The 25,080-nt window shown below is 46.7% G+C and overlaps 12 protein-coding genes across 12 annotated transcripts; 6 read left to right on the top strand and 6 right to left on the bottom strand.

Moving 5' to 3' along the window:
- Positions 1-169: 169 nt before the first annotated feature.
- On the top strand, positions 170-3,129 carry JR316_0002141 (uncharacterized protein; the record flags this gene model as incomplete). Its single annotated transcript, XM_047887936.1, has 5 exons — positions 170-394; positions 454-1,354; positions 1,406-1,986; positions 2,057-2,162; positions 2,216-3,129. 5 exons carry the CDS (start codon positions 170-172, stop codon positions 3,127-3,129), a joined length of 2,727 nt encoding a protein of 908 aa, XP_047752859.1.
- Positions 3,130-3,983: 854 nt separating this feature from the next.
- On the bottom strand, positions 3,984-4,501 carry JR316_0002140 (uncharacterized protein; the record flags this gene model as incomplete). Its single annotated transcript, XM_047887935.1, has 2 exons — positions 3,984-4,130; positions 4,181-4,501. The coding sequence occupies 2 exons, from the start codon at positions 4,499-4,501 to the stop codon at positions 3,984-3,986; spliced, it is 468 nt and encodes a 155-aa protein (XP_047752858.1).
- Positions 4,502-4,645: 144 nt separating this feature from the next.
- Positions 4,646-5,644, bottom strand: JR316_0002139 (uncharacterized protein; the record flags this gene model as incomplete). The annotated part of the gene is made up of 3 exons (XM_047887934.1): positions 4,646-4,949; positions 5,007-5,393; positions 5,451-5,644. The coding sequence occupies 3 exons, from the start codon at positions 5,642-5,644 to the stop codon at positions 4,646-4,648; spliced, it is 885 nt and encodes a 294-aa protein (XP_047752857.1).
- A 192-nt stretch (positions 5,645-5,836) lies between these two features.
- Positions 5,837-6,342, top strand: JR316_0002138 (Protein YciI; the record flags this gene model as incomplete). Its single annotated transcript, XM_047887933.1, has 4 exons — positions 5,837-5,978; positions 6,032-6,134; positions 6,189-6,234; positions 6,286-6,342. The coding sequence occupies 4 exons, from the start codon at positions 5,837-5,839 to the stop codon at positions 6,340-6,342; spliced, it is 348 nt and encodes a 115-aa protein (XP_047752856.1).
- Positions 6,343-6,527: 185 nt separating this feature from the next.
- Positions 6,528-6,970, top strand: JR316_0002137 (uncharacterized protein; the record flags this gene model as incomplete). Its single annotated transcript, XM_047887932.1, has 3 exons — positions 6,528-6,651; positions 6,715-6,857; positions 6,914-6,970. 3 exons carry the CDS (start codon positions 6,528-6,530, stop codon positions 6,968-6,970), a joined length of 324 nt encoding a protein of 107 aa, XP_047752855.1.
- A 255-nt stretch (positions 6,971-7,225) lies between these two features.
- JR316_0002136 (Enoyl-CoA hydratase, mitochondrial) lies at positions 7,226-8,419 on the top strand (the record flags this gene model as incomplete). The annotated part of the gene is made up of 6 exons (XM_047887931.1): positions 7,226-7,544; positions 7,604-7,639; positions 7,700-7,791; positions 7,848-8,178; positions 8,236-8,319; positions 8,370-8,419. 6 exons carry the CDS (start codon positions 7,226-7,228, stop codon positions 8,417-8,419), a joined length of 912 nt encoding a protein of 303 aa, XP_047752854.1.
- Positions 8,420-9,196: 777 nt separating this feature from the next.
- On the top strand, positions 9,197-10,628 carry JR316_0002135 (uncharacterized protein; the record flags this gene model as incomplete). The annotated part of the gene is made up of 2 exons (XM_047887930.1): positions 9,197-9,774; positions 9,827-10,628. 2 exons carry the CDS (start codon positions 9,197-9,199, stop codon positions 10,626-10,628), a joined length of 1,380 nt encoding a protein of 459 aa, XP_047752853.1.
- Positions 10,629-11,401: 773 nt separating this feature from the next.
- Positions 11,402-13,631, top strand: JR316_0002134 (Cytochrome P450 monooxygenase 169; the record flags this gene model as incomplete). Its single annotated transcript, XM_047887929.1, has 12 exons — positions 11,402-11,548; positions 11,607-11,793; positions 11,849-11,896; positions 11,945-11,994; positions 12,056-12,161; positions 12,216-12,288; positions 12,341-12,561; positions 12,625-12,691; positions 12,748-12,946; positions 13,011-13,177; positions 13,244-13,348; positions 13,406-13,631. 12 exons carry the CDS (start codon positions 11,402-11,404, stop codon positions 13,629-13,631), a joined length of 1,596 nt encoding a protein of 531 aa, XP_047752852.1.
- Positions 13,632-13,828: 197 nt separating this feature from the next.
- Positions 13,829-14,451, bottom strand: JR316_0002133 (uncharacterized protein; the record flags this gene model as incomplete). Its single annotated transcript, XM_047887928.1, has 2 exons — positions 13,829-14,181; positions 14,247-14,451. 2 exons carry the CDS (start codon positions 14,449-14,451, stop codon positions 13,829-13,831), a joined length of 558 nt encoding a protein of 185 aa, XP_047752851.1.
- A 420-nt stretch (positions 14,452-14,871) lies between these two features.
- Positions 14,872-18,355, bottom strand: JR316_0002132 (uncharacterized protein; the record flags this gene model as incomplete). Its single annotated transcript, XM_047887927.1, has 4 exons — positions 14,872-15,338; positions 15,399-17,992; positions 18,049-18,238; positions 18,292-18,355. The coding sequence occupies 4 exons, from the start codon at positions 18,353-18,355 to the stop codon at positions 14,872-14,874; spliced, it is 3,315 nt and encodes a 1,104-aa protein (XP_047752850.1).
- Positions 18,356-19,176: 821 nt separating this feature from the next.
- JR316_0002131 (Communesin biosynthesis cluster-specific transcription factor cnsN) lies at positions 19,177-21,759 on the bottom strand (the record flags this gene model as incomplete). The annotated part of the gene is made up of 5 exons (XM_047887926.1): positions 19,177-20,064; positions 20,120-20,282; positions 20,333-21,012; positions 21,070-21,606; positions 21,655-21,759. 5 exons carry the CDS (start codon positions 21,757-21,759, stop codon positions 19,177-19,179), a joined length of 2,373 nt encoding a protein of 790 aa, XP_047752849.1.
- Positions 21,760-23,745: 1,986 nt separating this feature from the next.
- On the bottom strand, positions 23,746-24,303 carry JR316_0002130 (putative mitochondrial carrier C17H9.08; the record flags this gene model as incomplete). The annotated part of the gene is made up of 1 exon (XM_047887925.1): positions 23,746-24,303. One exon carries the CDS (start codon positions 24,301-24,303, stop codon positions 23,746-23,748), a length of 558 nt encoding a protein of 185 aa, XP_047752848.1.
- Positions 24,304-25,080: the final 777 nt, after the last annotated feature.

Below are 25,080 nucleotides of genomic sequence, written 5' to 3'. Positions count from 1 at the left end.
TTATCTTGTCACCACAGAACTGATGACGTCTACCAAATGCTTTCATTCTGCTCTTGATGTAAGTTTGTCGCTTGGCATAAACTGTCTGTCTATCTTATGATTGTACTGAACAAGCCAAAATTGTTAGTTATCACTGTGTCTTTTGCAACATTCAAGTGATACGGATTCCATGAAATGCCTTCTGAATACCTTCGATCGATACGAAACTATATGGAGTTGTATGGACATGATGCCAGCCATCGTCAAAGCTCTAGATAATGCTCATCAAGTTTGGAAGCTACGTGGTGTACAATCGCGCCCATTACTTGCACTTTTGACGAAATTTGACCGCGAAAGGTATCTTGAAGAAGGATCTCGCGAAAGAATATCATCTGATGTTGCCGCCTTTACTTTGGTACGCCGGTCTTTCATAATTTGTTACACTGAATTATCTGATTGTATTTATTTATACAGGCTCTTCAACCTATTGGTGAACAAATCGACATTGTTCCTAATGTTCTTCCTGAGATCTTGCTTTTGGCTGGTGACCCTGACCCTAATGCACCTTCTATTCTTTCAAACAGCCTGTGGATTAAGTACCGCACATCCACAGATTGGGCTTGGAAGGTGTGGGATAATACCGTTGCAAGTCTGCGACAGATTCCTAGCATGATGTCGGAATTGGAAGATCGTCGAGCATGCGCCCTACGTTATGGAACATTCCTGTGGAGGGTAGACCAGCATTTACCTGAAGGCTTAGATCGGGATGTTTCGGAATGGCTTACGGGACCGGGCAGGGCAGAAGTTATGGCTCTTAGCGTCGATACCTGGGACGTGTTGAAAACTGTCCTGTTGTTTTTGACTGTACATGGGGCACTGAAAACGACAACAATTTTAGAAGGACTAATCTATCCTGCCTGGCAACTTGGTGCTGCGAAGTCATTGGGTCAATCGTTTGTTTCGGAGACATACCTCTCAGCTGCTAATAGCCTCTGTTTCAATTTATTGTTGCAAGAGGAAGCCACTAATGGGACGGTCCCTCCAACAGATTTGTTTGAGCTACAAGGAATTCGAACAAGGCGTCAGACAGTTTATGACGAACCACATTTTTCGCTTTTGGTTGCTAGCATTCCGACGTTGATTTCTCTGGAAAATAACCCTGATATTCCCGAGACTCTCAGACAAGAGACAACTACCCTTCGATGTCGCTTATGCCAAGAGTCTGGTTTTCGAAGAGGGGCATATCGGAATTTAGAAATCATTAGAGACGCTTTTGAAAACTCGCCTTTTTTGTTGGATGAAGATCCTGATTCAGAGCATCTGAGGAAGAGCGCAATAGCTGGGTTAAATATGATACTTTGCGACTCAACTGATGGTACGTTACATTTCACATTTTTACACCCTCAAACTCATTATTGTACGTTAGAGACAAATATCTATGACTGGCCCGAACTGGGTAACCTTTTGACCCCATGGAAAATAGCGGCAACTACAATTCAGATGCAATTGCAGGTCAAACAACTGGGCAGGGCACTTAATCACGAATCTACATCCGAGTTCGCGATTTCCAATTTGAATAAGATTGCTTCTATGCTATTTCATCACACAAAAACTGCGGAAGAAGCGTACTATGTTGGCGAAATGGCTCGTGGTGCCGATAGCACTGTTGCTGCTAAATTCATCAATAACGGGTTTCAGTGTATTGTTGAACTGTTGGTCCACTCGCAATCCGACCGAACCTTGCCCGGACAAGATAGTTTGAGACGTGCAGGGGATTTACTGGGCATCCTTATTCACGTCTCTCAGCCTTTTCGAGATGGCCCGACCTTGCCATCAGTTGATCCGCCAATTCACGAAGCATTTATTGCAGCTCTCGAGATCAGTTTCAAAAGTCTGGAGAAAGAGCTCTTCAATGGCCATGTCAAGTCTCAAGCAAAGGAAAATCTCCTCCTTCTCATTCGGCTTCTGCAATTTGTTCTTAGTTATAAGAATACATGGACGCCGAAGGTGAAAGAAAATTATATCACGCTTTCTGACTTGTTTTTTCGTCTTGCTTTGGTAAGCTTAGTGTTTCTAGAATAAAGTTGCACGATTAATGAGTTGGCAGCATTACTCCGTCGGAGATGACTTCGATGACAACATATATCCTATACTAATCGATACCCTTCTCGTTCTTCTAGATGGTACGATACCCAAACTTTCATTGTCTATTAGTACTAATAAAGACTATGTGCAGAATTGCAATGTGATTCCAAATCAATTGCGTTTGACCCGTTCAAACACTATCCAAACACTTCTATCGACAATCTACCTACTGATATGCCCCCAGAACACCGGATTCAGTTTACAACACTACTCGCACATAATCAGCCTCATTCATTGGTGATGCATCTCGTCCATGCACAACGTGATGCGCAAGGTAACGTTGTATACGGAATTCCTGTGGTGAATAAACCATGGGAATGGATCGAAAATTTGGGCGAACCTATCATCACAGATCCAAAGGAAGAAGAGAGGGAAAGAGAAGAGAAACGGCGCTTGAAAGTCAAGTACTTGATCAAAAATTCTGGATCCGTTTCTTTGGAGCATTTTGGAGCAAGGTTTACTGGCGAAGGCATGACGCACGTGGCTCCCAGTGACGAGAGAGCCTCGCAGGAAAATTGTGCAAGATCCTTCGAAGACGGTATGACGCAGAATATCTTCATCCGGGATTGGCGAGAAACGCGTTTGGAATCGGAGCACTCTCGGGATCCAGTGGCTCGTTTGAAGGCCGACTTCGATTCTGAGCCCGTTTTTTCAATCGATCCTCAGACCCTTCAGGCCTCAAGAACTTCACCGACGCCTTCCGTTATATCCCGATCTTCGACGCAAGCCACCTCATCATCGTTGCACCAGAGCCCCACATCGCGCAGTAGGAACTCAAATTCGGCCACAGTACATGAAATCATCGATGTCGATAACTTCTCGAACACCGGAACTTCAACATTTAAGGCGAATGACACCCACAAGCGCAAGGCATCTGTGGCCGCCATTAGTGACGATGAAGTTGAGATTATTGAAGGCCCAGGGTTGTCTCGTTCAGCAAACGCGAAGAAGCAGAAGGCGGGAAAAGGCCCCGTAGCTGGTAAAACTAAACCAAGAAAGAAATGAATGTCTGTCATTGGTTCATCATTGTAAAATCCAGCAAGTAGTGTAGAATTCATACTAATTACCACATTGTTCCCATGACCCGTACTACTGTATCCGTAGCATGACTAACTAATGAAAACAGAAAATTAAGATACAACAGTGTGCAGATACCTGTGCATCGTCTGAATTAGCCTTACACACTAAATGTAATGGGTGACTTACAGATAATGAAGTAATGAAGTACAATCAAGAAAATGTATAAATATAAAGAGGCGGGCAGGGAAAATGTCGTTGTTATAGTCTTTTAGGAGCAAAAAATTGGCTCCATGGGTCACCCCCAGCATCTGCAGGGGCCTTTCCTTTCCGGTTGGTCAATCCCTTCCTCTGAGGGCTCGACTCTCCAATCGCGGCGGATATTGTTCTCACGAGAGATTTCAGTGTGAAAACTTCGGTGGGACGGGAACGAACTGGTTCTCTGCAAGTCGGGCATGTATAGGTGGGACAAGGAGGTATACATTGCCAAAGCATGTTCATAACATGTCGATCGTTAACAAGTTGGGGACTGAGCGAGAGAGATTGTATTATTTGTGACACAAGGGCGCTGTTGTTAAGTTGATCTGGAGGATTGTGCGGATGAGCAACCATGAACTCGGTTTTGGCTCTGCTAAACCAGCTTTGTAGGCATGACTCGCAGAAAGCATGCCCACAATCGGGTAGGCTAAGAGGGGATAGGTTAGATGGTCGGAACTGGTCCATGGAATGTGGCGTATCGTACATATAGGGAGTCCACAATCTCAAACTACATATTTCACAGTCCAACTGATCCATGACCTGATTGGAATCCTGAGTTAGGAGCACAAAGGTTAAAACTTTTACTATAATAAGAAGGTTTTGAGTTTACGTACCAGAGTTATTTTTCCTTTGTCCGGCTTATACAAGGCATGCAACTGACGATTTTCGTCTTTGACCTCTCGGAGCTCTCTTGAAGCACGTTCACATTCTCGTTTGTGCTTCATGCTTTCCTGAAAATGTCTGTAAGAGAAGTTGTAAACATCCGTGGATGGGCACCGACCTCTCTGAGCCTGTTTATCTGTCTTTTGAAATCCGCAATGACGGAGGCTTGTGTCGAGACCTCCGCAGGCGAATCGTCATCTGAGATTTCAATAATCTCTTCGGCGGGAACAGGAGCAGTGTTCTTCTTTGGGCGTGCTATTGGACGGGGTTTGCCTTGCCTTCGTAGTGTAGGTTGAACTATGGAGTTCTCTGCATCGGAGGATGAGGCTAGTGAAATGACTTCCGAGTCGAAAGGGGCTTCGCGGACGCTCTTTGGGGTACTCGGAACAGGGGCATGTCTGGAGCGTGGAGGGATGCTTGAGGTCCTAGTGGCAGGCATTGGTAAGTGGTGGTGGTTGTTGAGTTCAGAATGGACCTCCTCCGAGTCCCGCCAACGGCACACAGCGATGCCACTAATTTGCCTTATTTAGCCCAAACACCATCAGCTATATTAAAACATAAATTGGATTATTATGTAATCTAGTTAATCAATGGTTTTGGGCTGCTTGTCGATGCACTCTCGAATAACCCGTATAGTCTCCGATCTATCATACAACAGTCGTTTACACCCTTCGTTTGAACATGCTGCTCGCCAGCAAGCAGATGCCTCAGGCCATGTGCACAACCCTGTATCCAGTATTGTGTCCCCAAGAGGACGTAGGTCCATCTCCGCAACAATCCGGTGCTTCAATTCTCTCCAAGTTGTGTAGTTGATGGGTGTTTCGCATTGGATGCACCTAGAGGGTTCCCCTGACACGAAGGGAGGGCTATCCAGACATTCCTTCAATCTACAGTTCCATAGCGGTCAACTGGATCCGTCTTTTGATGGAGTGTTTTGCACTCACCCATCGCGTCGATCCCTGTGCAGTGTGATTAGGTCAAGGAGGGCATCGGTGGACAATTTACGCAAGGAGCTTTGGTGTCTCTTGTCGTGGATATTCAGTGACAGTGTTCTATGCGATAAAATACAGCCTTCGTTCTTCCAGCCATATCGAGTGGCCGAGGAATACAGGCGAATGGGGTCGCTGTCCAGTGCAGGTGTGAGGAGGAACATTCGCAGAAGGGACATGGGCCCAGGCATGTCATATTTCTCGGCAGCAAACAACAAGGATTCCAGCATATCGTACGACTCTATCTCTTTGAACGGTAGACCACAGGCCATGCTAAACAACCGTTCGAGAATCTGTGCATCTTCGTCTAGGTACATTATATCTGCGAAGGTGACCTTTGACCTAAACCCAATGAAGGGGACCTGAGACTGTTAAACTGATTGAAGCCTAACTGCTTACTGCGGCAAACTATACATGGTCCGGAAAAAGCCTGACACGGTCTTGAGAGTATGGGCATGGACGCGGAAATACACATTGGCATTCTTTGCTGCCAGCACGACATTAGCTTCAGGGGAAGAGAAATCTGGATGGAAATTAAGGAAAGCAAGAGAGCCTGCCCAAACGCAGTCGTCGTTGTCCGACTCTAGCTGCATCTTGGGAAGCACTGATGGTGAGTGGCGAATGATACAAGCTAGTTGGAAGCCAGGACCCGCTGCAACTCCGTGCCACACCCGTTAGGGGCTATCCCCGCCGGCCCGGTCCCTCTCCTCTTTCTTCCAGATTCGTTCCGTTTCTCGTTCATGCTTCGACTTCGACATCCATTATCTCGTCTGGTCGCTCGATCAATGTCTACCTCGTCTTCTGCCACACACCGTTTCTTTGTCTACGCTCCAGACAAGACAGAACCGGGCACCCTCGAGCGAAGATTGTCCGTCCGGGAAAAACATCTCGTCGGTGCAAAAGTCAGCCATGAGAGTGGCTTCATCCGTATGTAATGGGGGCGTACATTTTCCCGAAGATTTCTCAGTCAGATTTTATAGGCATTGGCGGTGCTGTCACAACCCCAGATGCCATCACCAATCCAGATGCGCCAAAGAACATGGTCGGATCTACTTTCCTTTTTGAAGCAGAGTCGATTGACCAGTTGGTTTCACTCGTTGCCCATTCTCATATTTCTACTTACCCTGTTCACTACAGAGTGAAGAAATACATCGAAAATGATATTTACTACACATCTGGTGTTGTAAGCGGCTTATTCTTCTGTCATCTTCAAGATAACGAATATGTTGCATAGTGGGATCCCGAAAAGATCGTCATCTTGCCATTTTTCAGTGCATTCCCTCTTCCATAATCTGGGAGAATGATCATCATATTGCTAGCGAGCTTTGAATGGTATCGGTCAGCAGATTAACTTCGGCCTTATAGATAGTTCAAATTGTCGAGTGCTTCCTGTCTTTCCTGCGCTTCGCCACCAAGAAGCGTGCATTGAATTCGTCTTTTGGCGCAATCCATCCCAATATCTTGAGAGATTGAACTATGTCCAAACCATTCTTCATTTATGCACCGTATTATCGCGATGAAGGATTGCTGCAAAGACGCAGCGAAGTCAGGCCAGTACACTTGGAACACATGACTCGACTGATTAACTCCGGTATTCTCAGTGAGTGCATACACAGATTCAGCCTTTTTGCTAAATCTGAGAAATATGTGGTAATATTGTCAGGGGTGGGCGGGGTTCTGACTGACCCCGAGACGGATGGAAACCTCGCATTGCACGCACTTGCGTCTTCAATGATTGTGATGTACGATTCTCTTAGCGAGGCGAAAGCAATGCTGGAGTCTGATGTCTTCTGGACCGCCAACGTGGTAAGAAGGGCTTCTTCCACCTGTATATCGGTGTACGTGTCTGATTTTTTCTCAAGTGGGATAAGGAGAAGCTTGTAGTGTTGCCCATAACCCCCGCTGTCCCCCTACCCTAAACGCTGGTTGTAAGGCAAACTGCGAAATTTTCGAGCTAAAGACAGATATTTTGTAAGGCTATGATACGTATTCGCTGAATCCGCAGCCACGCGTGATTGTGGACTGCGAAAAGACTTCCTGAGTGAGCTGGCTGAGATGATAAAACTCTTGTGATAATGAATGCCGGAGCCGGCCCGCGTATTAGCATGGGGGAGACACACTTCGTCCGAGGGTCACTTGCTCAGCTCAGCACGAAATATCATATTCGGTCAAGAATGGCACAATATTTCCATCGTTCTGCTTTCAATAAGACACCTCGTCTTTGCGCATCACTATCTTCGAGCTCGCGTCACTTTATTCCCCAACATTTGCACCCCAACGCGATCCGGTTCATGTCTTCTCAACGCTCCTATGAATATATCCTCGTCTCACGCCCGGAGCCTGCAGTAGTCCTTGTGACGCTCAACAGGCCAAAATCTCTGAACGCTCTGAGCAGCCCATTGTTCGCCGAACTCAATCAAGCTTTGGAGGAAGCAGACAAAGATGACTCTGTCAGTGCAATGGTTCTGACCGGTTCAGAAAAAGCATTTGCCGGTGAGCACTGCAAGTTCCGTTCAAGCCATGTGGACTCAACGTCAGTCGCATCGACGTAGCTGGGGCTGATATCAAAGAGATGAAGGACAAGCAATGTATGTTTCTACTCGGACTAGATATTCTTTAGGCTGAAGAAGTACTACTTTCGTATGCAGATGCTGATGTCTACAAGAATAAGTTCCTGGAGGATTGGGGTAAGATCAACCAACTCCGAAAACCACTCATTGCGGCCGTCAGTGGTTATGCTGTAGGAATTCATATTGATATTTCTGCAATGAACATGGCTTGACCACATCCTCTCAGCTTGGTGGCGGGTGCGAACTCGCACTTATGTGCGATATAATCCTTGCCTCTCCAACAGCCAAGTTCGGGCAACCGGAAATAAACCTTGGCGTGATTCCCGGTGGTGGAGGTTCTCAACGCCTTATTCATGCCATTGGAAAATCCCGTACAATGGAATTGGTTTTGACTGGGCGCATGTTCTCTGCTCAGGAAGCATCTCAATGGGGAATGGTCAGCAGAGTGGTCGGAGAGGGCGAAGGCGAAGTAGTGAAAGAAGCCATCACTATGGCCAAAGAGATCGCCAGCAAGAGTCAAATAGCTGTTCAGGCTGGGAAAGAAGTCGTCAACGCCGGTAAGAGGATTATACATTCGAGATCGTCCGTTACTCATCATCATCTTTCTTTGCCAGCCTACGAAATGACTCTTGCAGAAGGTTTGCGCTTCGAGAGGAGAATTTTCCATGGCCTCTTCGCTACCAATGATCAGAAAGAGGGTGAGTTATTGTTGCGTCCACTCCACAGAGGTTTTCTGACACGCCAACAGGCATGGCTGCATTCGCAGAAAAAAGAAAGGCAAACTTCACTCATTCATGAGAAGAACTTGTGTAGTAAATATACGTCTCGTTAAGCCATCACTGAAAAAATTATGGCATCCTATTATCCTGTGTTTAGCACCCAAGATTTTGCAGAAGAGCAGATACTGACATTTCCATGATCTCCATCGAAAAACACCCGCTATAACAAGCGCTGAAGTAGGCACCAGTGATCAATAGCAGAGTTAGGTTTGGTCATAGCCCAACTTACCTAGCCCTAACCCTGCCACTATTTTCTTTTGTGCCGGTGAGCCTGGGGCAGTAGCACGAGATTGCCAAACCGCGTATGAGCCAGTGCCAGCGAGCACAGCAGTGCCCGTTATTCTACAAGACAAGCATTCGCTCGATTTTAGAGAGGAGCTAGCACTGTTTGTAGCTTCAGTGTGCTCTGTTTTGGAGGGGATTATGTCGACCATGACATTAGAAATTTCAGAATTCGTGTTAAGATTTAAGTTGGTCCGTCGCAAGTTGTTGCCACCAGAGCTGATGTAGGTAAATGAGTCGCGTGATGTTGAGAATCTTTAATCAATCAAAGATAGGCACGTGCTCCTACACCTTGAATTATTGCTCGTTCCTTTGTGCGTTGTGCCACTCCATTTACATGGTGGCCCATTCGCAATTCAAGAAGACAATGAAAAGGACAATAAAGCGCCGACAAAATGATCTCAACACACTCAAGAACCATCCTCTTACTTTCTCCAACCACTTACTTTCTCTTTTCACCTCTTCTGCTACGCATCTCCTTCCAGTCTAATTACACACTTCACCATCAGTGATCATGACCTCTCGTAAAATCGAGCAACCACTTGCACCGGGACTTCACTTTATTGGCCCAAAGAAACATCCCAAATGGGTTGAACCACCCTATAGAACTCGCCAATTTGAAGGGGACCGACGGAGATACAACCACTTGTTGCATGGTATAGACCCAGATGTCCATACCCTCCCCAAGGCCGAGAAACGAAAGAGAGAGGCTTTCGACGACGGAGACGATGAAAGCACTCAAGGGGGTCATGATAGACCTCCCTTCAAGAAGATCCACAAGACTCGGTCGTATCACATCAAGCGAAGGGCTGATTGCTCATCCCTTTCTCGAGGGAAGAAACACCACAGCTATGATAAAGATTACCGGTTCTACCTTAAAGGTGGTGATGTTTACTTCGTCATCGATAACACAATATTTTGCGTACACAAGAAGAAGCTCATCACTTCTGGCGGTTATCTGGCCGATGTGCTAGATACCAATCTTCTTTTCCATGAAGAGACGATCCGGGATCGCCCAGTTCTCCACCTTGACACCCTCGGCATCACTGTCCGTCAATTTCGTTTTTTCTTATCGTTTATATATGGCACCATGTAAGTTTGGGAGGTTCGGTATGAAGTCCATCCTACTAACAAATGTCCATAGTATTATTCTCCGGACCCTTCCTAGTGGGAAACCGTTATTGTATTTTGAGGCTGCCCTTGAAGTCCTGGTAGCCAGCGTCAAGCTTGATCATCAATCAGGTCGAGAAGCTGCACTCGAGGGCCTCGAAACTCTATTCCCAAGCAAAGGCAAACCAGTCCCTTTCAAACCAACTATTGCAGGCTGTCGAAGCAATGATGAAGAAAGGCTATTTTACCGAACATTCCCCCTCCAAGCGTTGCCTGTTCTCGAGGAATGTTGCGTACCGGCCATGCTGCCTATGGCGTACTACCACGTTGCCCTTTTGCCACACGAAGATATAGTGAATGGCGTTCATACAATCGACGGCAAGCTTCTCAAGCTCGGTGCAAATTACATCGACGTCATCCTCAAGGCCCAGAAAACTCTTAAATCCATCCGTAACAAAGTCCTTTTCAAGTGGCTATACGATCTCGTCGAAGGTGATAAGAAACTCGGTCCACGCAAAGCCACTTTGAAATGCGCTAATCAGAACATGAGAGGCAATATTCCCTGCTTCCCATTTCTTGTGCGTATGCTAGAGTTGAGCAACGCAAATGGGTATACCCAAGGCACCAACTGTTTGGAAGGGTTCCACGACAAGGCAAAAGAAATTATCGGAGAGCATCTCTGTTACATCTGCCTGGAATATGTCCTGGAGCAAGCGAATTTATGTTTGGAGGAGAGTTGGGAACGCCTTCCCCGCTGCTTTGGGCTTCCGCCTTGGGAAAAGTTGCAAAAGTGGCAGCAAACATTTGCAGAGGGTTTTGCTGGAAACTATACCTAGTTGTTGGAATAATTTATCCGTTTCGGTGCTGTATTTTTATCTTTTCGGTTTCTGACGACGCTTCATAGTCACAGCGCTGAGTATGGGAAAATACGGCGTGCGTAAAGTGTTTAGGCGAATGATTCACTCTAGAGTAGCCTTTCAGGGTATGGCCGTACACATTGAAATCAATTGATTTAGATGAACCGGCTCCCGCCTTCTCACCTGAGTTTAAGTATCTTTGTCCGCCAGACCTGGCCATCCTGTTCTTGCAGGACCTCATGCTATCCGGCTACAGTCACATGTGGGCGGCTCATCGATTTATGCAGTGGCTATGGAGTTATGGTTCTCATCATATGCGTTTACATCGCATTGTTCGTGGACCCAGCTCACGCCAGGGTGTGCAATGTATGGTCGTTCTTTTCCCTTGACTCTCTGTGCCTGTATCTTTGGTCATTATAAGCTCACTGCCTCTCGGCCCCTCAGTGCCAATTGACCTCCATCTGAACTTTGCCTCGCTATATTCATTTGACACCTTTCCAGATGCTTTCGATTACAGAGGCTATACAGTCCTGGTTCCGATGTCTGCCCCACATACCAAAAAACGATATTACAGTATGATGTCTGCACCATCTTTTTCTAATCGATTTGCATCTGATCTTACTCGCAGAGTTTTGTGTTGAGCTTGTCTGTTGTGCTCGCATTGCTGGCTATCTATCGACGAGCTCGACGCATCAGTGTGTCTTACATCCCAGGACCTGAGCCTGAAACCTACATTCTGGGTACTTAATATAATGCACTCCGCGGGGCCTTGTGGGTTGATGATGCCTCATAAATACACAGGTAATCTCCCGGAAATCTTTCAAAGTCAAGCAGGTGTTCCAGATTTCAAATACCAACAAATCTACGGCGACGTTGTTCGCATTAAAGGTCCTTTTGGTGTGCGTGCTAACCCATTCTTTTTCTCTCATTAAACATCATAACTAAAAATGACCATAGGAAGATCGTTTACTCATTTCCGACCCTAAAGCCCTTCAGTACATCTTTCACACTTCAGGCACGTTACCAGCGCCCTCTGAAATGACAGTTTCTAATTTTGGTACCCAAGGTTATGGTTTTCTCAAATGGCCTGAACGAACCGAGATTTCTCGCATCTTGATGGGTCGCGGACTTCTATGGGCAGATGGTATGATTCCCCAGTGATCCCAAACATCCTTTTCATACGTAATAATATTTTCTAGCCGAAATACATAAACGTCAGAGAAAAGTAATGCTCCCCGGATTTGGTAGTAAGTCCTTTATAATAATTAGAAATCACTATGCTGACCTTTTTGCAGCACCTGAATGCAAGGCGTTCGTTCCGATTTTCCGACGTGTAGGAGCAGAGGTAATAACTTTTATTCCACTGCTACTCTCGAGACCCAGCCTCATACAGCAATCCGATGTAGTTGTCCGCACAATGGTCTGACATTCTCGCCAGTTCCCCCGACCAATCTGCCGTATTTAATGTTGCTTCCTGGCTTTCTCGTGCGACAATGGATTCGATTGGAGAAGGTGAGAAGGGGTCTGATAACAATGTTTTGTAATCTCATTTTTATGTATTACCAGCCGCATTTGATTATCAGTTTGGCGCGCTGCGAAATACTGACAATGAATTTATGAAGGCATATATGGGTTTAATGTCCAGTAACTTTTTTCTCGTTTCACAATATATCACTCAATGTTACCTTCAGGTCGGACACACTTGGTTCGCCCCCAAAGTCCGCTATTTTCATGCAAACGGTCCTTCCTATTTGGATCCTCCAACTGAGGTCCAAATTTTCTCGTTCGAGGACCCTCGTTCATGCAAGACATACCGAACAGTTAGCGAACGCGGTGACCCGCAAACTCGTCGATTCTAAAGCCGAAGCCTTACTCCAAGGAAAAGGGAATAAAGATATCTTATCATTACTTGGTAGTTATAGAACACATATTTTCCGTCTTTGAGTTCTAACGATACAACAATATCTTATTCCAGTCAAAGCAAATGCATCAGAGACAGCTAGCATCCGTCTGACAGATGAAGAAATGATGGCCCAAATGCGGTACGTCGTTCTATCTCCTTGTGTTAAATATCTTTGTTGAGTTCCTTTTATTCTAGGACCATATTACTTGCAGGACATGAAACAAGTGCCACAACACTATGTTGGGTTCTTTTAGAACTGGCGAGACACCCTGACGTTCAACAGAGACTACGAAATGAGATCAGGGAGACTGAAATTGCTATTCATGCACGCGGAGATGCCGATTTTACTGCTGCGGATCTGGAAAATATGGTATTTTTGGGTGCTGTTATCAAGGTGCGCACACTATTCAACATTAGTTATCTATGGTGTTCCCACTCCGAAATCTGTACGATTCTAGGAATCTATGAGATTTCATCCAGCATTGTACCAAAACTATCGACAAGCCGCAGAAGATAATATCTTGCCTCTTTCCAAACCTATCAAGACTGTCCACGGCAATTATGTGAACGAAGTACCTATACCGAAGGGCATCAAAATTATTCTATCTATAGCAGCTTACAACAGGTCAGTTCTACCACACCTGTCGACCTTCATCGACCTTCACAACTAACGCTTGGATATCACTTTCAGAAATACGGAGATCTTCGGGGAAGACGCTCATACCTACAATCCGGATAGATGGCTCAGACAGTCGGGTGAAAAGAAAGGCCCATCATTAGGAGTGTACGGGAATCTGTACGCCATATTTCCTCTAATGCAAAGTTAAATTTGCTAAAATTAATCACCTTGAAGACTTACATTTGCAGGGGGCGTCAGAACATGCATTGGTTGGAGGTTCGCTCTATACGAGGTTTTCGCACTTACAGTCGAAATTATCAATAATTTCGAACTACTACCTACTCCCGAACTGGATCGGCTCAGGAGAGAAGCATGCCTAGTGATGCTACCAACATTGGAGGGAGAGCAATTGAAAGGAGAGAATCTACCATTGCGCGTCAAGTTGGCTTCCAGAGACTAGTTATTTCGCTGGATGCCGAGGGTGGTGAAGCTTAAGGCTGCACGATCTTTTACAAGTTTTTTATATAAATTTAGGTGTTTTTAACCACCAATTTGTAGGCTTATACCTTGATATCTAAGTAACCCTTTTCGTTAGTTATAAACTTCAATGTGACTTTCAGTGGTATGATTGGTTGGAATAAACTAAAAATAGATCACTTAATCACTTTCCTCCCAAGTCTGAACACCCACTTCAGCAAGTTCCCTCCACATCTTCATGACATCGTCAGATGTCAAATCCACGATGACAAGTGTCAACACTCTCATCAAACCCTCGTATTCCTTTTCATTTAGGTCTGCGGGAGCATCGACGCACTTCTTTCCGTTCAATTTGGGAATCCTCTGCCCGTATGGTGGTACCAGTGACAAGCGAGCCGCTAATTCATCTTTCTCGGGTGTATCAAGGGACTCAACGAGAGCAATCCAGTAGCATTTGATGCAGGACAACAGCACCGAGCGGAATATATATGTTGGGGATGGCGTAAACGCAAACGGTGCTTGTACTTGTAGTTCTAATGAAATGTGTTCTCATCAGCATACACTTCACCAAACGCATAATTGTTCTGACAGTACTTACTACTCAGCTCTTCTGTAGCTTTCTCCAAGTTGTTACTAGCATTGGGAACATTGTCATCAACATCTGACCGGGCTATGAGCCAAGAGATCAAGCAAGCCCGGATGACTATGAGTTGCTTTCGATGTTCTACGGTTAATTTGCCTTGAGGGAAAGGCAAGAGACTGGGCTCTTTGAGAGGGACATCCTGGTTTCGGGCGGTGGACATGCTGAACTCCGTCTACACTGGGTGGGTCGAAGGGAACAGTGGTGTTGGTGGGAGTACTAGAGAAAGGACTGGTACTCGATCGAAGGTTGCTTGGGAGCTTCCATGGACATCCCTGGAGTTTAAATAGAAGTACTCATGTGATTTCCTTGTTCGAGTGTAGAGAAACGATGAATGTACATAGACAAAAGAAAGAAGAATGCCAGAAGTGAAGAAGTAATATACAATGATACAACACCGAAACACCTCAAATAAAAAATAATGAAAACGATAACAATGCCAACAAGATAACGAGAGAAGAAACACTGAAATATACAAGGGCGCCCAAGAATGCAGCGAAGTCAACGGGTGGGATAAAAAGGGAAATGCGAGACTATATTGAAGGTGTGCAGAAGACTATGTTGAGGCTTGTTCGGGTATCGCTCAAGGTCTGCCTTTGAGGGTTTGCATAATGGATTTGATGCCAAAACGTTTCGAATTCGGTAGGGTGCCAGCAGACGGTGGTGTGGCACGGCTTGCAGCAGCGGCTTGCTCAGTCACAGGAATGCCCATCTTCGCCAACTTTTTCGAGCTCTTTGAACGTGTGCTCGGAATAGTTGATGGAGTGACGCGGTGCAAAGTGGGAATAGAATCCGTTTCTGTATCTGCTTCATCGATGGAGCTAGCACGACTCGGGGCAGCGAGAGCCGCCGGAGACGCTACCAAAGAGGATTCGCCTATACCGTTCTTTAATGGTACATTAATATTTCCCAACGATTGAGATTGATTGCGGTTAGGTCCCTGAGTTAGTGGGGGTATGGAATAGTTTGGAATGGATGTGGAAGTAGAATGTGATGGATGGTGCGAAAAGGCACGCTCTGAGAAGAAAGCGTCCTGATTATTGGAAGAGACTAGAATTAAAACATCAATATCCACCTTAACATATAAGAATTAGATAAAGGATAACTCACGGCCTTCCGCAGTTGACGGTCTGCGAGGTTCCTTTGGCCGCCTCTTGGGACGTGGCGAACTCGGCTTGGCTTCAAGGCTCAGCTGTCTTTCCACACCCTCTCGTCCTTTAGAGCTCGAGGTACGTGTTTGAATGCTCTGTTCAGCGGAAGGAAGGCCATTGGTCGGCTGTAGAGGAATACGGGCACCATCCTGTTTATTGCCTTCCCCTTCCTTTTGTTCTCGGAGCTTCCTTTCCAAAGCAAGGCTTTCTCCGTATGCAGCCAACCTGGCACTCAAGGGTGTTCGACCGATGCCGCCAGTGAGAGGAGAAGATGCATCCTGAGAATTCGCGATATCCAGAACCTCCTGCCGTGCGCGTTCTACTAATGCTTCTGCTTGCGCGTGTGATGATATGGAAGTGATGTCGATATCCAAGGGGCTATGTGCGCGCCTCTCATTCAAGCCCGGGATGTTAATTGGAACAGCTGGTGACCCTTGAATGCCGTGTTTTTCCCCATACGCTTCGTAGGATTCAGAAGGTAAAGCCGAGTTGTCATAGGCTCCAGGACTCGCAACACCTACACTTGGTCCACTCCCACTGGTGCTGCTGGAGCTCATCATATTACCACGGCTGTCGGAAGTGCTGTTGCTGCTCAAGGAGTCACCTCTGTTCCGACTGTCAGAAAGCTGAGGAACATGTAGATGCTCGGCGTTGTAAGAGAAATTTTCTGAAGGATCTTCGGCCAATAGTGAGGGAGGACGATTGATACTGAATGGGAAGTCAGCATTGAGGATGGATACGGATGGATCAGTTGCGTTCACGTTCTCGTTGGTCAAGATAGGTGATAACGATGATTCAGAAGAGGAAGTAAATGACCGGCCTCGTTGGCGTTGCAACAGAACAGAAGGAAGATTTGGGCTACCCACGAGAGGACCATCAGTAATCGGTTGCCCATAGTTTTCGTCTTGATCCTCATCACCGTCACCATCTTCGAGGTCTTTTGCACCAGCAACACGGTGAGTATCTTGATGATCATCGTTGTAACGGTCACCCATGCTTTCGTGATCATGTGTTTGAACATGTAGCTTGGTAAGTGATCCAGTGCTGTTAAAGGATCGCAATGGCAGTGAAGAGGACCGTGGACTATCCTTCGCCCTTCTGTCTACGATTGGATTGCTGGAAGACGAATCGAACCTGAGAGTCCTGGAATTAACAGGAGACCCCCCTGGACCACTGGACGGGATGCGGTTGTGAGCTCTGAGAATACCTGGTCTTGGGCTTGGACTCGGCTTTCCACTATCATTCTCATGGGACGTCGACGCGCACACAGCAGCTTCCTGAGAACCACTGGAATCAATGGGCATGCTCCCAGAAGAGGCTGATCGATTTCGATTATGAGCAGGCAGACGAAGAGACATCTTTGCCAATGGACTCGAAGGCTTGACCTTGTCGGCGTCGTCAGTTGATGGTGTGTTGGATTGTCCTCTATTTTGCAACTGTTGATGGGCAAGTGCCATATGAAGTTCAACTGCTAATGGTACATTGCCCCGAGAAGGTGATTGGGTCGTCTGCAAGTTACCTGATGGCTTTCGAGGAAGAGAATGATTCTGAGGGCCAAGACGGCTCCCCTTCGTTGAAGCATCACTACCTCTGTGAACTCTAGAAACAAGACGAGAAACAGAACCAGGTGTGGTAGATGAGGTTTGCTCAAATGCATCAGGACTCGGCGTTGGTCCCGACAAATTACCTGAAAAGGGGTTAGATGATGATCCAATATGTTTCCCCGAGGCTGAACTAGAGTGATCCCAATACGAACCTGAGTCCGATGAGCTCGCTGGTAAAGCCGGTGGTGCATCCATTCCGTCACTAGACTGCGACTGGCCTTTCTTAAAAAGGTTTAGCAAGGAATATTTGCTACCTAATCTGCGCCCCGAACCACCTCTACCATAAACAGGATACATCTGTTCTGGCTCCTGACTGCGATCGGCATCGTGCCCCGCAGAGCTTGGTCGACGTTGAATATCCTGAGACGTCGAATTAAATGACGGTCTACGGTTTCTTGTAAATTCTTCAGTTGGAGGTTGCAGAACATGTGGCAGCGATGGGCGGCGTGATCCTGGTTCAACTGATGAATTGCTAGAGGGATAAAAAGTGTACTCCCCAAAGGGCTTACGTGGAGATGCAGGGGGTGTTGTGGCATGCATCGATTGTGTTGCTCTGGATGCGGCATCCGGGGCCTTAAGCATATTCAAGGCCGTATCAATTGACTGCTTCACGTGCAAACGCCTGCGCGGGGTGCTGGAAGAGGACTCTGGGTAGTTTGGAATTGAACTTCCACGAGAGCCCTCTCTTTCAATAAGATCTCGGTCTTTATTTGCAGTCCATTCTCGCAAGACCTTTGCGCATTCCACCCAACCGTTTTGCTGAGCAAGAGTTTCTGGTGTGACACCATGCTTGTCAGGGCGGTCTGGGTGTGCACCATGCAGCAGAAGGAGGGAGATGACATCGGTGTTGCCATTAGCGGCGGCAAAGTGGAGAGGGGTGGATCCAGAAGTGCCAACGATGGGAGCAGATGCGTCGCGGTTCTTGTCGTTGGAATACTTTCGAGGCAATCTGTATATAGAAGATAGATTTAACAGGGTCTCGGTAGATATGACGATGCAACGTACCGAGGCGCATTGACATCAGCCCCATGATCAATGAGAGACTTGACAACTTGCACGTTCCCCCCGGCGCAGGCAGCATGGAGGGGCAGGACACCATCGAGAACGGAGTTGATGGGCTGACCATTGTTCAAGGCATACTCGACGAGGCCAACATCTCCGGTGGCAGCCGCTGAATGCAACCCAAGACTGGGGACTAGATAGCAGAATATGAGAATGACGCAAGGGAAGAACACATACGGCACTGACACTCAGTGGTAACGTTGTACTTTGCCTCGGCCTTTTGGAAATTTGTCCTCATTGGCACTGGCATAACTGATGTTCCCAGCCCAAGGCTGAGAGAGGGTTCGCTATATGACTGTGGGGTAGAGGTCCAAGATTGTGAGCAATGCTATTGTGTGACCGGAGGGCGGTGCTAGGGCGGAGAAGAATGGAGGTGCTCCGGGGTGTTGCTTGGGTGGTCAAAGCAGATTGAAAGGGACCATGGGCGTCGAAGAGAAAGAGGACTCGGAGCGAAGGGGCAGCGGGGATGGTGGTAATTGTCAGAGAATGGGTGGATCACACTCGATCAAAACAGGATCAACTTCCAAATCAGGGCTGCTCATCCACCATTTATCTCATCTCCGCACAACTCGCTATCTTCAACTCCGCCAACATCAGATTCAGATTCAGCCTCAAGCGTTCTTTTCTGATACACACTATTTCATTGCCAGGTAATTACAACCATATAGATAGGCTATACTGATCAGAAATCTATCCGGGACATTTATCTACTCTCAATCATCCCACACTGGCCAGGATAGCGGCCCTAGACGGACGAACATCCACTCCCAAATGGCTCTTGTTGTCCACGTTCAACTCCCACTGCTGTGCAACCCCCAAATGTCTTGACAGCGACGTGTTAACACAAATCGCGATTCTAAACTTGGACACTGCTGCAAACAAGGGGTGATAGATGGCGCCTGTTGGATAACGAGCAAATCGTACAGCAATGGTGCAAAAATATACATGAACCTCGCGCCAGTCGACCCTTGGGTGGCTGTGGGAGTGGCCTAGAAAGGTAGCTGTAGTGACCAGTTCCTAAAAGCTAGAAAAAATCGTAGCACTCTAAGAAAGAGCCAGGGGACAAGGATATTAGAGATGATGTATCCTTTCATTTCCCACATGCACGATGTCCATGTGATCTGCCGCCGCGCGAGCTCCTATTCCATAGCCAACAAAGTCTTCAAGCTGAGAAAACTTTGGAAGGTGAATGTCTGAGGGATGCATTGGCCCCATTGAATAATGCGACGACGATGCAAAGACGCCTGATATAGGAAAATCATTTCTAGAGTCTTTTTCAACGTCGAGTACCCCCTGGATTTCTTGGGATTCGGGGTCATCTTTGATTCTGGGTAGCCGTAGTCTTTCGCCTTTCCCCAGCCAGCCTTGATCTCGGATAGTGGTCAAAACTTCAATGGCTCTAGTGGCGCCGTCCTTCGTTTTGCCCTTCTCTCTGTGGGCAACCTTATCGAATACAAACATGGCCGAATCGAGGGCAGAATTAGTCTCAGCCTCCATCTCGTGCCATCGGAGTCGTGACATGGTGGTAATAAGCGCCACTGAGGCTTCAAACAAAGAGAAGCAACCCTCGAATAGCCAGCAATTTACCGGATAGGCGAAGGCATAGCTGTCGTCGCTCGGGCGAAGTGAAGCTTGGTATGTCGCAGTTTGGAAGCGAATAATTTGCAACGTAATGGTGACGCAAGTTTCCATACTACGACGTAAATCATTTGGACTATGAGGTACTGAGCCCAGGCCAGTGGTTATAGCCAAGTGAAATTTAAGCCGCCCAATCATATGCCATGTGTGAATAAAGTATCGCTGGAGAGCGAGAAGCTTTAATTCTGCAGGACTATAATCTTGCAGCAGCCGTGAATCTGATCCTCGCTGGTATTCGGTTGGGAGTCGCTCTTCCCATTCCTCGAAAGTACGATCCATTTGGAAGAAGGCGGAGCATGATGGAGAAACGTCGTTGAAACACTATAACGTGATTGTTAATACCTTGATTGAGGCAAACTTCAAAAGAAATACAAACTTTCTCTATGGCATTGCTCAACAGTTCCATCAGAGAAACGATCACGTTTAATCCAATGTTAACTATGTTGCGCGTTCCATTTGGATTAGGCGAAGGGGATGAATCAACTTCAAAGGTTTCTGGCCTCAGTATCTGGGGCCGACCAAGAATATACGAGTACACTCTTTGGAGGATAAGAATAGGTAACATCTGAGCATCGCTGGATCAACTTACTTGTCCGCAATAAATAAACCCCACCATGCCCGCCTCCTCAACAGCTTCTCATCGCTGGACATCATTTGCCACAGCCTCCATTCTGGGTCGCGATGCATTCCGACCGCTTCCGCACTGCGGATACCCTGGCCAGCAAGTTTCCACGCCTCGCTGATGCGTCCTCGCTCTGCAAGATAATTGCACAACATAGGGATGGCCAGACACCCCAGAACTGTCCCGTCAGCGGCAGAGACCATGACGGAACTGTTAGGTACGTTCAAGAACTCGTCTTCGACCAGACGACGAGCAAGTATCGAACACATAAAATAGTCGTCGTTAGTTCGCACGGGGGCATAAGGCTCAACTTCATCGTAAGCAGCCTGGGGTGCAGATGCCAACACAGCGAATAACAACACCAACCAGTTGGTGTTGATTTGGGATCGCCTATGTTGTAAGCTTAACCACATCTGTGATCGCGCATCCCGAAACCAGTCCTCGGGAATAGCATATCGCCAATTTACTTCAGCGAAGAACGCGGAAGTTAAAGTTTCTACGACCATCATTGAAGGCAACAGTGCGACCAATTCCTCGACGCTTCCAGCAAAAGATATGTCAGAAAACCTCCGAACTGGTTCGCGAAAATCTGACAGGGGGTCGGTTGATTTGGCATAAAGAAAGCGCGGGACCCGTCGTGTGGTCATCTATAGGTGGATATAAGTTTCAAGAGCTCGATATATAAAGAACTGGGAGAAGCCTACCGAATGAAGAGCACAAATCACACTTCCACGCCCGATAAATTCTCCATGATGAGCCAAAGATAAATGGGCAAGGTAGGATATTGACTCGTAAGTTTCGTCGTTCAAGGGGCTTGCGACGGGCAGAAGATCTGGTGACCCTCTTGTCGAGCGGAAGCTTTGCTCGTGGAGGATTTCCACGGATGATTGTCGATGAGAGATGTCTGAAAGATGATCAGACAGGCCACTGTTCGTGCTTACGTCAGTTGCGTTACAGGACGGAGATGTTGATTGGGTGCGACTGCCAGACGAGTGTGTATGGTAGGGCGATGCAGGCTGCTCCCGTGCCTTGCTGAGTTCATGCTCCAGTGTAGCAATCCGCTGTTTGAGTTCGGAAATAAGTTCCTCCTGGTCGTGATTTGTCGGAAGACTGGCTTCTCGCAAAGCACTGATAGGAGGTCGAGCTGGAGGTGGGCGGGCCACAGGGACGGACTCCCAGCGGCACAGATGGGCTACACCTCTCGTGATACACAAAGAGCAAGGGTGTTTGCGGTCACATTTCTGCGAAAAGGTCAATAACACAGAGATATACTGCCGTAGAGAACATACTTGTCTCCGCTTAGTACATTCAACACAACTGAGTCGAAGGCGCCTTCGAGTCTTCTTCTCCTTGACAATTTTCCCCCCAGCAGAATCTGAAGAGAACGAATCCATAATGGAGGGACGAGGTAATAAAGCTTGTGATAGTGTTGACAGTGCGATTCAGCAGATGGATGGAGCAGCAAGGTCGACAGAGTTGTGTGGGTATAAAAGGTGGATTATAATAAGGACAAGTGGTTTAGCAGCTGTCACTCCTGCAAGTGCGCGGCGGTATATAATTATTTAGGGACTACAAATGGGAATGATCATCAGCTTTTAAGTAGTGCATTTGTTGTATATGTAAAAATACACTTACTCGCATGTCAGGCGGTGCTTTATCAGTAATTAACGGCCGCGAATCAGGACCAAACATACGTATCGATTTGTTCGGGAGTCGCTCGGTCTTCTCTGTGTTTTTAGTCAACGTTGACGGTGTGACCTTGTTGTTACGACATGTGACTTGCAACATTCTGCTCACTGTTGTGACACTCTTCCACTGTACTTATGCCAGTGTATATGGCACACTACTAGTACCAGTCAAAGTTCTGTCACCCTCACCGCGACTTCATTCACCTTCAAGCGCGCTCTGGCTAACGCTATCTGGATTTAGCTAGCTCCAAAGGCTGCCGATAGTATTGCGTGTCGTCCGGTAATAAAGAATTCACCATTCTCCGTTGCAACTCTCCCAAACATCTTGCCAACATCTTGCAGGCAATAATCAATGGGTAACCGCACTATCCAATAAGCCGAGGAAACACTTGTAGTGTAAAGACAAGAATTCAAACCTCGTAAATAAACTTCGGGCGGGAAACGAGTCCGCTCCTCTAACATATTGTCAGGGCTCTCTCAAAGGGCACGTCGGTATTGGGCGCTCGATTTTCTAGCACATAGGAAGGGTGAAGTTTTTTCAATGCACCATGGATTCGACGATTGCTACAGTCCCATAATTTGTTATTATACTTGTGTTGACTGTCTTATAAGGTATTTGTGCGTTATCCAAGCTTTTGATGTTCAAAGCGCTCATCTGGAAGCGCCCAGCACACGTCACCTACAAGTATGAAAATCTCCCCAAAAATAGAGTATCCTCCAAGGTCATCCCGACATGCACGCAATGTGATAATCCTGATTCCAATAATAATTTGATTTCCATCTCCCCCGACTCCCCTGTTATATGACGCGTTTACAATCGAATTTGCTCACACAGCGCTGCGGCGGTTTACTACCTCATTGCCTACCACTTTGGCCGCAGCCAATTGTGTTGTTCGAACTTTGATAAGCACCGAACTTTGGTAAACACGAAAATCCCGACTGGTGTTCGCTTTCCAATGCGTCGACCGGTCACCAATTTGCTCGATGCACTTCCTCAGTTATTATACGGCCAGCGTTTCAATAAGATTTTATAAATCGACACTGCTTAGCGATACTCCAACGACTTAGTTGCTTCTGCTATATTTTTTGTTTCTCTGAATTTGTTCTGCTGATTCACTGATTGACCCAATCATTTTATAATGATTGTCTATCCAGAGTTCAACGTTTCGCGGGTAACAAGTTCTATCATCGAGCTCCTATCTATCTCAGATGTAGATGTTACCTCTCGAACAACTATCCATCGTCGAAAGGGGCAGTGCAAAGGTAACAAAAATATGTCCAGTATCCCAGACCCTGTCCACTGACTTATCTACGACGTCGAAACTTGAGTCGTGACCCGTCCAACAGACCGAGAGACCCTTGCATTCCGGTGTCAATAGAATTGGAGAATTTTGTACCCAGGATAGAGGTTGTCAGTACCGGAAGTCCGACGCATAGGCAATGACTATGTTTAAGCCAGGAAAGATGGCTTTCTTTCATCTTCCAAAATGAACGCTTATTTCCTAACGCCTAACGACATTTTATCTAGTTTTATTTCTTTAAAAGCTATGTTGGATAATGGTCATCTCCCACGAACTGATGTATTTTGTATGTATTAAGTACTATCTAAGGCATCGGACATGTGGGTCTATTTAGAATGAACTTATGCACATCGATCAATAGTAGTAAAAATTGTAATTTACATGAGTGTCTCTATACATTGAGAATCCTCTTCCCGCTTTGCCACACTGCATAGCTGACCGCCGTCATCGGAATTATTTTTAAATACCCTATACTCAATCCAACATAGAACCCTCGCCAGCCAGATGATTGCCATATGGCATTTACAGTCTCACCCCAACGAAGCCATCTATCCGGTCTTGAGATTCCTCCAACTTGCATCCTCCTGCGTGTCACCTCAAAAGGATACGATGCTGTCTGTGCAATCGCACCTGAGAGTGCTCCGAATGCAAGATCCGCTAGAGGAGTCGCTTTGGGTCGCCCAGTCGTTGATGGAGCCAGAAAATGAGAACGGAGGAATCCCCAGGTGAGGAACGATACACCAGCGTATGGAATCATTCCCATCATAGTCACCGTAAAACCTCGATAGAATTTGAGAATGGGATAAAGGTCGAGAAGGTTCTTCGAAGTAGGTGCTTGTGATGACGCCATAGGTGTGATAGTGCCTTCATGGTATAGGTGTCGAGCAGCTGTGAGGAAGGATGGCCGGTATGGCGTCGAGTCTCCATTAAGACGCGTTTGGAACGCCATTCGCACTCTTATGACCTCCAATGGGTATGTGCAAAATACAGATAAAGTTCCTTGAGGAATCGTGAGACCAGAAAAACACGGGGAAGAGTAATGGTTGGGACAAACCGGATATAGCGCCTGCAAGAAACCGCCGAGTGTTAGTCTCTTGCTCCCTGGTTGGCATAAGAACCTAAAACATGGTTCAGCATAATCGTGAACATTTGTGTTTTAGAACTCATATGAACACTCACGTAATGCACTTGGTCGTATGCCATGAATTTTATCGCGGCGTACGGGAATACACGAAGAAGGGTGGCTGAATGGCCTTGAAAAAGCCCCCTAATTCCTCCCTGTCCATATATGCTGTTAACTGCGCGAAATGCACCACTCCATGTTCCTGCGATTCCATTCAATTCAGGTGCTATGTAACCATGACACAGTGAAGACCGACCAGCATATTTCTTGTACTCGGGATTGGAGGCTTGAAAAAGGATCTTTACTCTATCAAGAGGGGCGACGACTGTCTTTGCCTGAAACCAGACCGGCTTTAGCAATATGCTGCTGCCTACAGATTAATTTACTTACAATACACCCGGCTACTCCACCTGCAAGACCAGACCGTATGATGTAGTTGAGAGATTGAGTGTCTGGATGCGCTTGTGCGGCATTCGGACTCATTCGCAGAGCCTGGGGATCATAAAGATGCACTACACAATGTCAAGAGATGAGATAACGAAAGAAAGAAAGAACGTTACGGGCGCGTGGTATCCCCTGGAGTACAATGTGAATGTTAGAAAT

The sequence above is a fragment of the Psilocybe cubensis genome, chromosome 2 (assembly GCF_017499595.1).
Source record: "Psilocybe cubensis strain MGC-MH-2018 chromosome 2, whole genome shotgun sequence".
Lineage (NCBI taxonomy): Eukaryota > Fungi > Basidiomycota > Agaricomycetes > Agaricales > Agrocybaceae > Psilocybe > Psilocybe cubensis.
Note: the sequence above shows the minus strand (reverse complement) of the source record. Positions and strands in the feature narration are given on the sequence as shown.